This window comes from Equus przewalskii, chromosome 5 (assembly GCF_037783145.1).
Source record: "Equus przewalskii isolate Varuska chromosome 5, EquPr2, whole genome shotgun sequence".
Taxonomy (NCBI): domain Eukaryota; kingdom Metazoa; phylum Chordata; class Mammalia; order Perissodactyla; family Equidae; genus Equus; species Equus przewalskii.
Window position 1 is genome coordinate 75,216,646 of NC_091835.1, and position 15,765 is coordinate 75,232,410.

Below are 15,765 nucleotides of genomic sequence, written 5' to 3' on the forward strand. Positions count from 1 at the left end.
ACTGTATACAACAGTCAAAATCCTCTCCTTCATGAGGTACCTTTCCATTTTCTACAAAGTGTAGTTTTTTCACTCACATGCATTATGCACCCTCTCCAACCCTGTACCAACCAAGCTCTTACATGTCAAGAGGTAACTAACGTGAACTGCTTCTCACAGAGGGCCGATGTATTCAGAGAGACTGTAGGTCAGAGAAGGGGTTGATTATTAAAGAAAGAAGAATCAGGATTTGCTAACGGTTAATATCTGGGAAAGAAATTGGAAAGAAGAAACTTTACAGTTAAGTTGTATTCTCTGAAGACAAGAAGGTCCTAACAGCCTAGGACAATACCTTCTGACAAGAGGTGAAAAGGCAGAGATTTTAAGTGGGGAGTCTGTGGCACTAAACCTTTTCAACTGAAGCTGAAGCCCTAAGACTAATTAATAAATGTGTTCTCACTTTCTTGGAGGAAGAGACCAAGAACCCACTGAGTTCATCCAACAAGAAGCCATAACTTTATTAATGATAGAAACAGTACAAATTTCAAACCAAGCCGCGGATACTCTTTTGAAACACCAAAAAAGGTCCTCATTTTCAGATGGTTACATTGTTAATTCCTGAAAGAGAGAAGAGATCATCAGAGATAGCCACAGGTAAACTGAGAGAATTTAGGTCATTAAAACCTGAGGCAACTCAGAATAGGCTTTAGAATAAGGCCTCTTAATTAGCTGATTTTAACCACAGAAAATAAAGTCACCCATAATTAGTCAAGGCAGAGGGAGTCAAGGAATAAAGGAGTGGACGCTTACCATAATAGCATTTACAATATCATTACTGTTGTTCTTCAAGGCTCGGACTGCCTTTGCTCTTGACACATTTGCTTGTGACATGACCAATTCTATGTCCTTAACTTCCACACCCGTTTCATCAACCTAACAGAGAGGGAAAAACACTTAATAAACTAAAGGCAAGAACAACTTCAGCAGTTCTTTGGAGTCAGGAGCCTCTTGAATCTGGTTCTTAATATAACTCAGAACTCCTTAACTGAATGGATTCAAGAGCCTAAAACAATACAGAATCTACGCATTAATACAAACACAATACTATGTGGAGAAGATTAAAAATATAAAAGATTTCCTTGTATACCTCTTCTTCTTCACTCTCCTCTTGTACAGTTGGAGTCTGTGTGTTTTCTTGAATGTTTGAAACAGCCTCACCTTGAACTTTGAATTTCTCAGCAGCTGCTAGCTGTGCTTGCTGAGATAAATCCTCGATCTACAGGGCAGAAAATACAGAGATTCATGCGAGTAGATCAGTATGCAGTAAATGAAAAAATAATTTATATCCTTTCCAAACTCTCACTGTAAACACACTTCAGGTTAACTTACTATCTATCTTTACATTGCTTGCCCTCACTGAAATTATCTATTACTAGAAAGAGAAATAATTTAAGCCTAAAGCAGTGGTTCTCAACTAGGGGGGTGATTCTGCCCCCCAAGGGACATCTGTCAAATGTCTGCAGATTTTCTGGTTATCACAATTGGATGTGATGCTGCTAAACAACTATAATGCATAGGACAGCCTTTCCCCAACAAAGAAATGTCTGAGCCAAAATGTCAATAGTGCTGAGGGTGAGAAAGCCTGGTCTAGAGCAACTCCCAAGAAAACTTCCCTTACCTTGGCTTCCCCAAAAACTATGTAGGTATCTGAAGCTGGACTCTTGTAGACGTCTGGTTTTGTGATGACAAAGAGGATATTCTTAGATTTCCGGATAGTGACTCTAGTAACTCCTGTAACCTGTCTAAGACCCAGTTTTGACATAGCCTAAGGAATAGAAAAGAACATCAGGTTTTCAACTTCATTAAAAGTAGCTTTAGGAAGTAAGGAAGATAACAGCACTGCATCCAAAGCAAAGCCTTTTCCCAGGCTAAGAAAAGTTTATATAAGAATACAGAATTGGCTTCCAGGACTCCTGGGTTTTCTGCCATAGTAACTTCTGCTACTTTAAATAAACACGATTCTACCACTACCAAGAGCTCCATTATGGTCCTCCCTCTCTAAAGTTGCTTCATCAGAAACTTTCATCCTTGTTCATAACTTAAAATTTTACCTTCCGTGCCTTCTTTTCACTCCGGCTCTGTTTTGCTTTACTGACTGGTTCTTCATCGATTTCAGCTGCTGCTGCCAGCTAAGAAGATAAAACAACTGTAAATAAACTGGAACCTGGATACCACAATCCCACACGCAGTTTTCCCTTTATGAAGGTTCATAGCTCCAAATACATAAGTTGGCTTCTCTATCAACCTTGGTTCTACCATGTTTCCTTCACTGTACTAATTCTGCCAGTGAGTAAGAGAATACCCACCTGGGCTTGTTGTGTGGTTGCCTGTGTGGAATCCTGTTCCTCGAGCTCTGGTACTGATTCATCACTGTCAGATTCTGTTCCAGACCCTAAGATGACAAGTAACTTTTACTATTTTACAGTAGAGATTATGAGGAGGCGGCACCTCACCATGGCCTGCCTGGACTAAAGGTCACTGTCTTATGCTAGACCTCGCAAAACTAAATGTAAACCAACTGACTTATGTGATGCCAGCTTGACAGCCCCCAACTTAGTCACAAACTAGTGTGTACACATCTATTAAAGAATCAGCCCCAGAAATGTGAGGTAATTACTAGACACAGCCAAGCAGTATATATACTTTAACTGCTTCCTTTGCCTCAACGTCTTCACTCCTCGGCACAGGCAAACATCAGTGACCTATGTAACTCCAAATTCTACCCAATAGCCTGACCATCTCAGAAAGGTTCTGGCAGACAAGGTGTCTCCAGATACACTTAAGTGAAAAAACAATAAGATCACATTGTGGAGGCATGCCAGGGAGGGCCTTATCCCTCATCCTTTAAACTGGGTTGGGGGAGGCCAGAAGCAGTTGTGTACACACCTTTAGCCTTACTTTCAAACCACTTACCCGAGCAATTCGATCTAATCAACACAGCTCGAAGATTCGCAATGATGCCGACCTACAGTTCTAACAGTCACCTCTACTACATACTGTCCTGTGACCTCTCCCATTTCTTCCCAACATAATTCATATATTTTAAGTTTCCCTCAATTGGAAAGCTAAGCATCAGTAAAGACTACTGAGGCAAAAAAGCATACAACTGCACCATTCTCAGGCTAGGAAAAGTAGGTCTTTTAAGAAAAGGGAGTCCCTGGGCGCTGGTCATTACTAAGCCTAACAAGTGAAAAGAAATTCAAATATTTCCAAATTTCCCAATATTTTAGCAAATTCCAGCCCCAGGGACAAGGTTAGTGATGTGGTAGAGATTAGAGCAAATTAAAGGTCTAGTAGGTCTTGGTTTTCAATGTCAGATCAGTTAGGTAAGAAAGATGGCAGACCCAGGGTTAGTCTAGACCACGTTACACAAGATGATACATAATGGACTATCTGAGGTGATGAAAACCAAGATTCTGTTTCACATTCCCAGAGCTCTTGCATTTAAAATTCTCATTCTATGTTCTATGTCCAAACACAAGCAGATACACTGGAGAAAGCGGCGCATCCTAGGGTTAGTATTGGTGGGTAGCCCCCAGGAGGGGTGTGGGCAACACACCATGCACACAGCAAACCAAGGCAAATACCCTTGTTGTTCTTCAGAACAGGCTGCTTGGCAGAGGGGGCTGGGGCAGGGATCCCAGCAGGTTTGGGGGTGGGCATGTTGACGAGGACCGACTGGAAAGGCACTCCCCCCGAGATTGGTTCCGGGGGAATCAGAGGCGGCAGCTCATCCTCATCAGCAGGGGCTGAGGGCTTACGGGGTGATTCCAGCACCAGCCCAGGTGAGGACGGCAGAAATGGCTGTTTAGGAAGCAGAGGGGGAACTGGGGAGGGTGCAAGAGGCAGAGAGACTGATGGAGTGGGTGCTGGGGAGACAGATGCGGATCCAGCTTTAGGAAGGACCTTCTCAGAGGCTGCTGCTGCTAGAGGGGTGGATGTCTCAGACTCAGGAGGAGGAGCTAAGGGGCCCTTTGGGGAATGGACAGAATCTTTGCCTTTTAAGGGAGAAATAGGGAGGGCTTTTGGAGTCTTTGGAGAAGAGCCTTTCTGAGTGGAGACCGTCAGCAGAGGGGCTGGAGCTACTGTAGAAAGGGGTCCTTTAGTACCATTCTTAGCTGAGGGATCTGGGCACACAGTAGGTGAAGTAGCAGAACTCTTCTTGGCTGGTGGATCTTTCTGAGCGGGAGCTGTGATGACTGGTACACTTTCTGGAGCTGGGGCAACATCTGCTTTGAGAGCTGTGGGGCCTTTCTTCTTCGGGGACCCTTTAGATGCCTGAGGGGCAATGGACTCCAAGGGACATGTGACTGAAACTGGGGAATTGGGAGTCTCTTTGGGAGAAGGAGGAATCACAACAGGGGGAGAGGGGCCCCCTTTGGGGGATAGGGTAGCTGGGGCTCTTTTGGTGGGTGAAGTTGCTGAGGTTCCTTTGTGGGTTGGGGACTCTTTGGGGGAGGGAGGGATCACAGCTGAGGGAGTAGGGGCCCCTTTGGAGGATGGAGTCGCTGAGGCCCCTTTGGGAGGTGGGGTAGCTGAGGGCTCTTGGGGGGCTGGGGTTGCTGGGGCCCTTCTGGGCGCTGGAGTTGCTGTGGCTCCTTTGGGACATGGGGTCTCCGAGGGCTCTTTGGGGGCTGAGGTTGCTGGGGCCCCTTTGGGAGGTGGGGTTGCTGAGGGCTCTTTGGGGGCTTGAGTTGCTGAGGCCCCTTTGTGGGCTGGAGTTGCTGGGGCCCCTTTGGGAGGCGGGGTCGCTGAGGGCTCTTTGGGGGCTGGGGTTGCTGAGGCCCCTTTGGGAGGTGGGGTAGCTGAGGGCTCTTTGGGGGTTGGAGTTGCTGGGGCCCCTTTGGGAGGTGGGATAGCTGAGGGCTCTTTGGGGGTTGGAGTTGCTGGGGCCCCTTTGGGAGGTGGGGTAGCTGAGGGCTCTTTGGGGGTTGGAGTTGCTGAGGCCCCTTTGGGGGCCGGAGTTGCTGGGGCCCCTTTGGAAGGTGGGGTAGCTGAGGGCTCTTTGGGGGCCGGAGTTGCTGAGGCCCCTTTGGGAGGTGGGGTAGCTGAGGGCTCTTTGGGGGCTGGGGTTGCTGAGGCCCCTTTGGGAGGTGGGGTAGCTGAGGGCTCTTTGGGGGTTGGAGTTGCTGAGGCCCCTTTGGGGGCCGGAGTTGCTGGGGCCCCTTTGGAAGGTGGGGTAGCTGAGGGCTCTTTGGGGGCCGGAGTTGCTGAGGCCCCTTTGGGAGGTGGGGTAGCTGAGGGCTCTTTGGGGGTTGGAGTTGCTGAGGCCCCTTTGGGAGGTGGGGTAGCTGAGGGCTCTTTGGGGGTTGGAATTGCTGAGGCCCCTTTGGGAGGTGGGATAGCTGAGGGCTCTTTGGGGGCTGGGGTGGCTGGGGCCCCTTTGGGGACTGGGGTGGCTGGGGCCCCTTTGGGAGGTGGGGTCGCTGACTGCTCTTTGGGGGCTGGGGCCCCTTTGGGAGGTGGGGTAGCTGAGGGCTCTTTGGGGGCTGGGGTTGCTGGGGCCCCTTCGGGAGGCAGGGTAGCTGAGGGCTCTTTGGGGGCGGGGGCCCCTTTGGGAGGTGGAGTCACTGAGGGCTCTTTGGGGGCTGGAGTTGCTGAGGCCCCTTTGGGAGGTGGGGTAGCTGAGGGCCCTTTGGGGGCTGGAGTTGCTGAGGCCCCTTTGGGGGCTGGAGTTGCTGGGGCTCCTTTGGGAGGTGGGGTAGCTGAGGTCCCTTTGGGGGCTGGGGTTGTTAGAGCCCGTTTGGGAGATAGGGTAGCTGAGGGCTCTTTGCCAACTGCAGCTGCTGGGCCCCCTGTGAGGGAGGGAGGAGTCAAGGCCTCTTCAGGGGATGGAGAAGCTGGGGCCCCTTTGGGGGAAGAAGGAGTTGCAGTTGAGGGAGGGAGGGTCTCTTTGGGAGATGAAGTTGCTGGGACCCCTTTGGGGGAGGAAGGAGTTACAGCAGGGCGAGTGGAGGCCCCTCTGGGGGGTGGGGTAGCCCGGGACTTTTTAGGGGATGGGGTTCCTGGGGCTTCTTTGGGGGAGGAAGTAGTCATAGCTGGGGGAGTGGAGGTCTCTTTGAAAGATGGAATTGCTGAGGCCCCTTTGGGAGAGGGAGGAATCAGAGCTGAGGGAGTAGGGGCTCCTTTGGGAGATGGGGTAGCTGGGGTCTCTTCAGGGGGTGGGGTTGCTGGGCCCCCTTTTCCAGACGGAGGAGGCAAAACTGTGGAAGTGGGGGCTCTTTTAGGGGATGGGGTGACTGGGGCCTCTTTAGAGGAGGGAGGAGCCACAGCTGGGGGAGTGGGAGTCTCTTTAGGGGATGGAGTTGCTGGGCCCCCTTTGGGGGAGGTAGGAGCCACAGCTGGGGGGGTGGGGGCCCCCTTGGGAGGTGGGGCAGCTGTAGAGTCTTTCCAGGATGGAGTTGCTGGGACTCCTTTGGGTGAAGAAGGAGTTATAGCTAGGGGAGTGGGGGTCTCTTTAGGGGATGGGGTTGCTATCCCCGCTTTGGGGGAAGGAGGAGTAGGGGAATGCTTCTTGGCTAGTGATCCTTTAGGGACTTGAAAAGAAAGATTGGCCTCTGGAAGAAAGGAATCATCAGTTGGAGAAACAGATGATGAGAGATTTCCAGCGGAAGTATCAGGGATAGCAAGTACACATTTAGAAAGAGAAGGATCAAGAGTTAAGGGAGTAGCAGAAGTAGCTGAACCTTCCTTGGTTGGAGGTCTTGTAGTCTGAGGAGACACACTAGTCCCTAAAGGAGATGGGGAGTCAGCTAAGTAAGGTCCTTTGGGAGATGCAGTAACAGAAGCACCAAGGTCCTCAGTTGGGCACCCTTCAGGAGAGGAAGCCACAGGTGCCAAAGCTGAGGTATGAGAGATACCATGAACTTTCTTTGCACCTTGAGGAGGAGCACCAGCTGGGGGAAGAGAGGGACAAGGGTCAGACTTGGGAATTTCAGGGGCCAGTGACAGAGTGGCTGGAGAAGCAGAATCATTCTGGAGGGATAAAGTCACAGGTGGAGCCACAGGGCAACTTTCAGAGGTTGGAGGAACCAAAGGTAAAGTAGTAAGAGCAGAAGTACCCTTCTTGGCTGGGTGGCTTTTAGGAGCTAAAGAGATACCTCCTTCTAGAAAAGGGCTGGCTGTAGTTGTAGGAGTGGAAGTAACTTTGGCAGTTGTAGGAGCCACCTCAGTGGTGGCAGCACTTCCCAAAGGAAATGTAGCTACAGGTGGGGTAGTGAGAGAACTTTTGAGAGGCAGACCAGTGGGGTCTGTGCTTGCATAAGGATCTGTCTTGATTATAGAAGTTAAGGAGCTAACACCCAGAGGAGAGGGAATAGCACTGGCTGGCTTAACCACAGGGACAGGCTCTACAAGGCTTTTCTTTGCTAAGGTGGCTTCAGGAGAAAGAGCCATCTCCAGAGAAGAAGATGTACTTTGGGGAGAGGGGGAACTTTTAGGTGCTGCCAGGGCCAGTGGTAGTAGAGTAGGGTCTTTCTTGGTAGGGAGTCCTGCCTGGGCTGGTGAAACAGGGGCTCCTACAGGAGAGGCAGGTACAGTCTGGAGATCTTGCTGTGTTGGAGACTTTACTAGTACTGAAGCAGAAAGATTTTTGGGGTCCTCAGAGGCTGGCAAAGGAGAGACTGGTATCCCTAGAGTGGTTGTTACTTGAGGAGTAGGAAGCTCTTCGGGAGCCACAGGCGCCATACCCAAGACAGGAGGGGAAGCTGAATCCTTACTTATAGGACCCGATGAAACTGGAGACACACAAGTAGCTACCTCAAAGGTAGTAGATGTTGCAGAAATTGTAGAGAGGTTAGTCATCACAAGTGGGGTGGTTCCAACAGAAGAAACAGGAGCTTCTTTCAAGCCTGGACTCCCTGGAGAAGCAGCAGGAAACTGGGCCACCAAAGGCTGATGATGAGTGGCATTAGGAGAGCCTTTGAGAGTGAGAGGGGCTGTAGGAGATAATGGAGAAGATGGAGCTAAATGTGAGGAGCCAGAAGGGCTGCAGGAAGCTATGCACGTGATGGTAGAGGGGCCTTTGTCAACAGACAGAGCCAGAGGGGGAGCTGGAGCCCCTGTTGGAAAATCAGCCACAGCAGCAGGAACCACCTCACTTCTGGAAGGAAGGGGAGGAATTACAGACCTCTGAGAAGGGTAAGAGACCCCGATAGAAGAATGATCTCCAGAAATGGTATGCACTATAGGATCTGACAGAACATTAGAGCCTGTTTGACTTGAAGGCTGGGCAGGAGAACCAAGAGAACTCTGATGTAAAGGTGCAAGATTAGAGCCCAAAGAAGTGAGGAAAACTGGGGGAACGTTGGGAGTCACAGGAATAGTCTCAGTTGGAAGAGATAAGGCAGCAGGTGGACTAAGTGGTCCCTTTAGGCTGAGGCTTAGAGAGTTTTGTGGAGAAGTCCGAGCTGAGGAAACAGGGATGCCTTTGACCTGAGAGGAAGTGATGGTTAGGGGAGTGGGAGGTAGTGTTTGAGGACACGAGGCTACTCCAGATTGAACAGAGGCCAATGGAGTTATAAAATGGGAAGGAACAGCACTGACTATACCTGTAGGAATGGGAGTACCTTTTGGACCAGGGACTACTTCAGAGGGAGCTTGAATAGGAGAGGTCTGTGGTTCTGGGGAGGCAATGGGAGCTGGCAGAGATCTCACTGACCCTGACTGAGCCTCAGCAACTGAAGGAGGTGCACTAAGAGGATTAGGTGGATAACTCTTCTGCACTGAGTGGGGAGCCAAGGCCACAAGAGCCAAGGGAGCTGAAGAGGAATGCGCACCTTTCAGAGTTGGAGTAATCATGGGAGAGGCCAGAGCTAAGGCAGCTGGGGAGATGGGAGGCCCCATTAGGTTTGGCAGGAAAGCTGGGGTGTCAGGGAGGGAAGGGGCAGATCCCAAAGGCAGGGCTATCCCAGAGGATGACTGGGGAAAAGGAGCTTCAAAAGGGGTGGAGGCAACAGCAGAGGGAGAAAGGAAGGGGGGAGGCTGGTTAGGGGTTGCCAGAGGGCAGTGTTGGGGGGCCAGGGAGGATGGAGGGGGAAGGGCAGGGTCAGGCTGCCCTAAGGCAGCAGTGACACTCAAAGCTGAAGACAGAGAACGCACAGCTAGAGGAGAAAAGCAAAAGGGGATGGAAAAGGAAGGAAAAAAACAAACGTGAGTTATGCAGCCCAACTTGGTACAACATGCCTCACAGGAAACACTGGAATTTTTAATCTGAGAACGAAAGTCACCACACAGGATTAGACAACAGTGACAGGCAACAGCAACCTTCCCCAAACATCCTTCAGGGGTCAAGTAAGAATACATCCTTCTCCTCATCTCCCACATCTCCCGAGTTCTACCAAAATAAGCCAATGATTTTCGGGTGGAGAAAACAGTGTCAAAGCAGCCTATCAGTCTAAAGGGGGAGCACAGGCCCAGGAGTGGGTTGGGAACAGCATGCTTTCCACCCTTTCCCAGCTGTGCCCTCCCCTCCCTCCTCAAATGAACCTCAAGTCCTTCTCACCGGCCAGAGAATCACCATTAGACAAACAGCTGTTCTATCCTGTTCACCCAAGGAGCATGAACTAATGGAAACAGATACTGCAAACTGGAACAAGGAAGGTAGGGGGTGGTGCTAATGATGGGCAATCAGAGCTGAAGGAGAAAAGAAGAGGTGTCACGTGCTCAGGCTGCCACTAGGGCCAGGAAAAATCCAACTCTTAGAATAAAGTTTTAGGAAGGGGTGTCTGGCACAACTCCATTCTTCCTCAAGTCGAAACTCTTCAGAATTTAATACTAAATAGGAAATACTAAGTCACTTAGCCTCCCTATGCCTCAGTTTACCTATTCACCCCAAACAAAAAACCAACCACAAACGGGCTGGACTCAGTGGTCTCTACAGACCTTCCCAGGCATGTTAGCTCTGCAGCCATCCATCTAAGATGACTGAGACTGCCAGGGAGAGAGCGTAGTCACAGGGCTAGGGACTGTGTCATGAAACTGTAACCCAACTTGTTAAACCAGACTGTGGCTCTATTTTGGAAGCAGGAAATTGGAGTGGAGAGAACACATTGGATCCCCACCCCTTAACCTGGACAAGTATGTCATTCTGCCAAAATAGACCAGTATTTGGCACTAGAGTAAAGCTAAGCAATTACGTTCTGAACAATGGAAAAATATCATGCTTACTACTCAGGAGATAACACAGGATTAGACCAACAAATGCTCAACACCTAGGCATATTAAGAAAACAAAACACAAAACCAAAAAACCATAGCATCCGAAGTTCTTCAGAGTATCCTCCTACAGACGAGACAGGTGGCTCAACCAGTTTTTCCTGGAGAGTTGGCAGCTCAAAGTCTTATGGTTACAGTGCAAATGTGCTTTCAAACATATTAAGCAGAACTTGAAACTTAGAATGTTTTCCTCTGACTGGACCTCAAGATGTGATAAGGCCCCAAACCAGTTCCCTGAGCTACTTTTCTCATTCATTCTAGAAATTATTGAATTATAGGAAAAATTTCCAAGTGTTTATCACTGGTACTCCCTTAATATCATGATGAAACCTACTATGCAATGTCAAACTCTTCAGGAATCAGTTTAAAAGCACCATGTAAAGATTGCTTCCAGAGCAAATGGCATTAACTTGGAAGCTTGAAACGAGATTATTTTAAATTCACCTGAATTTCAGTGTCCACATTTGTAAAGTAAGTTTTTCAATGAGAATGTCTAAGGTTTTGTTTAGCACTGAAACCACAGGATCTTTAGAGGCCAGTCTTATTTTTCCCTTTGCTTGAAGTCGCTGGCAGTTCGAGGTTTTCGCAGAGCTCATTCTCCAGCTCAGAGGCCCCCTGCTTTTTCTTTTCTAGCAGCTGTATTAATCCCTTCAGCTGCCACAATCAGACAGGTGGGGAGGGTGAACCTTAACGCTTTCAACGATAAACAACTCTATTTTAATTCCAGAAGAAGACAAAAATTGCCCTTAAGTGACAAGCGGAGTTTAAAAAAATTACTAAATTTACCATAAGAAAAATACGTGAGGGTGGAGGGTACAGCCTGAAGATGCCCTTCGTTTCCTTCTGCACAACTGACTCAGCAAGAAGACCATCATCCAAAATTTTCTCATTACCCCTCTCAAGTCTCATAGAGGAGTAGTTTAACCAGAATTCCAAACTTGCCTTAGCCTACGTTCTACATCCATTAATTTCAAAGCCGAGGAGCAGTCAATGGAAGGCTTCACTTCAGTCCTGGGTTCCAGACAAGCTGCTGATGCAGGCACTATTCCAGCACACAGAAACATCTCGGCACCAATCCAGAAAACAAGTTAACCAACCTCGCAGGGCCCTGGGGCCCAGCAGGACACATCTGCCACCAGCGCACAGCTCACTCTGACGTGTGATGTGGGCACAACGCCGAGCACTGCCATCTAAAACCTGGATGCAACCTGCTGGCGGGAACTCCACAAAAGCTCAGGTCTCCTTGGCCGCCAGTGTGTCATCCAGTTCCAACAGGTGAGCATCACCGGGCCCCTTCCCCGCTCACATTCCCACATGAGGTGAGTGTTCCACAGCAGAGCCCCTGAGAGGCAGCTGCCATACCCACAAAGCAGGCCGGGGAGCTGTCAATGTCAAACATACTGTTTTTACCCCACTCCGTAATGAAGTCCCTCCAGCGCAGCAGTTAATAGTACGGACGCTCCTCCCTCGTAAAGCCACAGCCCGATCTTCTTTAAGGAGCGTCAACTCCGAAGGACACAAGTCTCTTCCCATTGCCCCTTCACCCACCAAGTGATCTTAGGGTCACCTTACGATCTTAACTAAGGGCCAGGGGGCTAGCGGAGCCTACCTGTCTCAGCCTGGGGCTGTGGCAACTCCTGCTCTGTAGCAGGGACGGTTTCTGTGGCTTCACCGGGCATTTCTGGAAGAAGGGAATAAAAGGAGGCCTGAATCGACTGGGATCCGTTCTGCTGCCCAACCTAGAGCCGGGTATTCTTAAAAACTCTGCGGACGACTGTTAAGAAACAAAGTCATAAAGGTGACCGGGGACAACCCTCCCCAAAGCCGCGGGAAGGGACGAGAGTCTGACACGAGCCCCAGGGCTGTCAAGCGAATGCCCTCCTTCCACCTCCTCTTCCCTCCGCAGAGCGGCCTCCACGGGCCCAGGGGCCGGTCTGCCCACAAGGCCGCGCTCGCCCGGTCCTCAGCGCGAGGGCAGCCTCCGCGCCTGGCTCCCGGCCGCTGCCCGGAACCACCTCCCCTCCCGCACCCACGCTGCCGGGGCTGGGGCCTCCAGGACCCCTGTCTGCCGCGTTTCGGGAACCAGGGGTCACAGGGAGGACCTGAGTCCCAACACTCGCTTGTCGCGATAAGGACGGTGTGGGGGTCCCAAGGCTGGGACCCCTTCACCTCCCGTGGGTTCTCGTCAGGCCGTTCCCGACAGCGGACGCACTCCGCTGCCGCCCCCGACACCGCAGCGGCTCCCATCTCCCCACCCCCGGACCCCCGGGCACGGCCCACGGCCCTCCTGCCTTGCTGTTGTCAGGACACCAACCGCAGATCTCACTTTGCCCGGAGGCCCCAAGGCCACACTTCCCGGGGCCAAGCAGGAAGCCGGTGGCCTCGTAAAGCCTCCAACTCTCCTTAGCTCTCAGTCCCCGGGGCGCCTTAGCTCACAAGAAGGGCGGATGGCTGCGGATAGAGAGAAGCGGCGAGGATAGCACTTACTGTGCGGGGAACGCGGAACCAAGATGGCGGCAGAGAGAGAGAGAGAGCGAGAGCGTGACCCACGCCTGTTGCAGAAGGCAGCCTGGCGGAGGGGGCGGGGCCGCGATGCGGTTCCGGGTCAGGAGCCGCCCGCAGCCACTTCCTTTATAGAGCGGGTCGTCCTGCTGTTCCCGGACGGGGCGGTAACGAGGCCTAAATAAGGGTAGGAATTCAGAACGGGATGCGCCGGCCTGGCCGGAAGTCTGCCGGGAGCCAGGCAGTCCTCAGAAAGCCGCCCCTTGCCGTCCCCCTGGTGGAGGCATCTCTGATACTCGAAGGGAAACTGTGACGAGGGGCAACGTCTGCGCACCGGTCAGCCACGTAGCCACAGCGGTATCATTAAGACTTCCTGATTTCCTTTCTCAGATAATGCAGGAAAGTAAGAGGTACTAATGTCGAATACCGGGGGCCCGCCGCGGTGGCCTAGTGGTGAAGGTCGGCGCCCCCGGTTCCGTTCCGGGCGCCCACCAACACCGCTGTGTTAGCGGCCATGCTGTGCCGGCGACGCACATCCTAAAAAAATACAGGAAGATTGGCAAGGATGTGAGCTCAGGGCGAATCTTCCTTGGCAAAAAAACCGAAATACCACAGGGATGGTATGCCCACCATTGGAAGGTAGCAGTGACCTAGGTTAAACCTCAAATATTTTATTTTTGGAATACACAATTTAGACCAATGCTGAAATTATTATAACGGTATAGATTCCCCTCCCTGGGAAAAAGAATATAGGCACATATACAATTTTTTTGCCTGTAACTTTGGACACTTCTTAGATATTCTGAAACGCATACATTCTAGAGGTCTAGGACCCCACGTTAAGAGCCCGTGCTTTATACAGTAAGATTCTTGAAAAGTGGAATGTAAAATCAGTGTTTTGTTAACTAAAGGCTTTGTGTCTGAACTCCTAAATCCTCTCTCAGCCCTACAAAAAGGACTCAACAAATATATTACCTACACCAGCTAACACCATTTGAGCTAATGGCTTTAAGACAGCTCTGCCTGCCTTTTAAGGGAAGCAGTGAACACTTAGAATGCTCTGGAAGCTACTTTAAAATTTCTGAGATCTTCACCATAGTGAAGAGAGGATTAGGATGAGTGAATTAGGATTAAACGAGATAGCAGGGTTTACCAGGAATGAGAAACTGAAATTCTCTTCAGGTAGGAGAGGCAGTTATCAGGGAGTGATAAAGAAAATGGACTCTGAAGCCACCCTCCTTTGTTTGAACCTCAGCTTGGTTGCCTAATAGTGACCTTAGGCAATTTAATCAACCTACTGGTGCCTGTGTTTCCTCATCTATAAAACGGGGATTATAGCAGCTACTTTATAGAACTGTTAGGAAGATTAAATTAGGTAATTTATGTACATTACTTAAAACGTGCTTATTGTTACTGTTAACATTGTAGAGAGAATTTCTACTTAAGTATGTGAGCGATCTGGAAGATTTGTCAATGCAGTCCATTTACCTTCAGAAGGGCCAGCAATCACCAATCATCTCCTTAGACAAATAAAACTACATTTTGACCATTCCCTTTTCTTTTCCAGGAAGCCCCACCAACTTCTAACTCCCTGTTGCTAATGACTAGTTAAGGATGGATGTATTTTCTTTCTTTGGGTTTCTTTATAAACTGGGCGAGTTTGGAGCTGGAAACCAGTTCTGTGCCCTTTCTTTCTAGAATTCTCATATATGGATGAGCTGGCAAATCAGAGAATAGGGAAGCCGATGGTCTTTGAGCATGTTTCTGCTATCTTCAAGAACCCAACGTTTACTCTTTTACATAAGCACAATATGCTGTGTAATTAATTTTATGGGCTAGTATAGCAGCTTTTATCCAATGGCTTTCATATTAAAGCATTAAAATACTTTAATGCCAGACACAGTTGAAGCTTAAAACATCTCTTGCTGAAAGCATAATAGCAATCTTCCCACTCTCATTTTGAGTTTTTAACATGGACTAAGGAGTCTCTAGTAATGTTGTATTCAGGAGTTTTAATTGACCCACTATTTTCTGAACCTGAAGATTGAATACATAGTAAACAAGCTCAAATAAAGAGGAATTTTGCACAAGTCTTTAATATTTCCTCTTAAAAAATTAGAAGAGAGAAAGAAATGCAAGGCATTTCAGTATGTTGACTGCATGACAGAGTCTGTTTTATATAAACCAAAAGATAAAAAAAGACTGTGGCTATAGAGAAAAGATGTTAAAGGAAATGCAAAGGAAGGAAATTTTCTTTTTAAAGATTGGCATCTGAGCTAACATCTGTTGCCAGTCTTCTTTTTCCTTCTTTTTCTCCCCAAATCCTCCCAGTACATAGTTGTATACTCTAGTTCTGAGTGCCCCTGGCTGTGCTATGTGGGATGCTGCCCCAGCATGGCCTGATGAGCAGTGCCATGTCTGTACCCGGGATCCGAACCGGGAAAACCCCTGGGCCACCGAAGCAGAGTGTGCGAACTTAACCACTCGGCCACAGGGCCGGCCCCAGAAGGAAAATTTTCATAAATCACAGAAGCACCAGTCTGATAGCTTGCTTCTCAGAAGACAGAATGTAAACCAGAATGACTGTTTTGCTTAGATTGCTTGTAAAACCAGGCAAAGAAATCTGACACTTCAGAATCTATCAAACAAAAGCAAATATGGAAAAACCAAAACCTTTAAAATTAAATTTAAGTATGCAGATATGTAGAAAGTCCAAGTGTTCTGACAAGTACAAGAGGTTTTATGTTGGTGAAGCTGGTTATTTTTTTCTAAGCTGCTGCTTTACAGGCTAGACTAATCCAGTTGTTCTCTGAGGGAAAAGGTTAGGAGCTACAATTCTAACAGTTGTAAAAAAATACTCTACTAGGTCCTAATATTGTAATCTAGTAACTCATATCTTTTGAATTGAAGGTTTGGTAGGTTTAGAAGGGCAGTTTACAGTGATTTTTAAAAGATGGGCAGTGAGGTGTGGCCTGACCAATAAAAATACCAGTAAGCAAAATTAGGGAGT

The 15,765-nt window shown here is 49.1% G+C and overlaps 1 protein-coding gene across 7 annotated transcripts; it reads right to left on the minus strand.

Annotated features, from left to right (window-relative positions):
* Positions 1 to 472: 472 nt before the first annotated feature.
* Positions 473 to 13,292, minus strand: NACA (nascent polypeptide associated complex subunit alpha). Of its 7 annotated transcripts, none has more exons than XM_070621671.1 (8): positions 12,741 to 13,292; positions 11,863 to 11,934; positions 2,346 to 2,431; positions 2,091 to 2,168; positions 1,658 to 1,804; positions 1,127 to 1,255; positions 790 to 912; positions 473 to 597 (listed from the first exon to the last, which is right to left on the minus strand). In XM_070621671.1, exons 2-8 carry the CDS (start codon positions 11,930 to 11,932, stop codon positions 583 to 585), a joined length of 648 nt encoding a protein of 215 aa, XP_070477772.1. In that variant the 5' UTR covers positions 11,933 to 11,934; positions 12,741 to 13,292; the 3' UTR covers positions 473 to 582. The 7 variants fall into 7 exon arrangements, with proteins under 7 accessions (XP_070477772.1, XP_070477773.1, XP_070477768.1 ...); XM_070621672.1 differs by having other exon boundaries at positions 12,568 to 12,819; XM_070621667.1 differs by lacking the exons at positions 11,863 to 11,934; positions 12,741 to 13,292 and adding exons at positions 3,627 to 3,843; positions 7,798 to 11,094.
* Positions 13,293 to 15,765: the final 2,473 nt, after the last annotated feature.

What these genes read in the sequence shown, in the direction of transcription:
- NACA (XM_008541356.2), bottom strand. Translation starts at nt 9,363, where the DNA reads ATGTGGGAGATGAGGAGAAGGATGTATTCTTACTTGACCCCTGAAGGA. An exon ending in TGTTCTGAAGAACAACAAGG is followed by an intron (nt 2,432 to 3,626) that starts GTATTTGCCTTG and finishes TTGTCATCTTAG; the next exon opens with GGTCTGGAACAGAATCTGAC. An exon ending in GTGAAAAGAAGGCACGGAAG is followed by an intron (nt 1,805 to 2,090) that starts GTAAAATTTTAA and finishes TCTATTCCTTAG; the next exon opens with GCTATGTCAAAACTGGGTCT.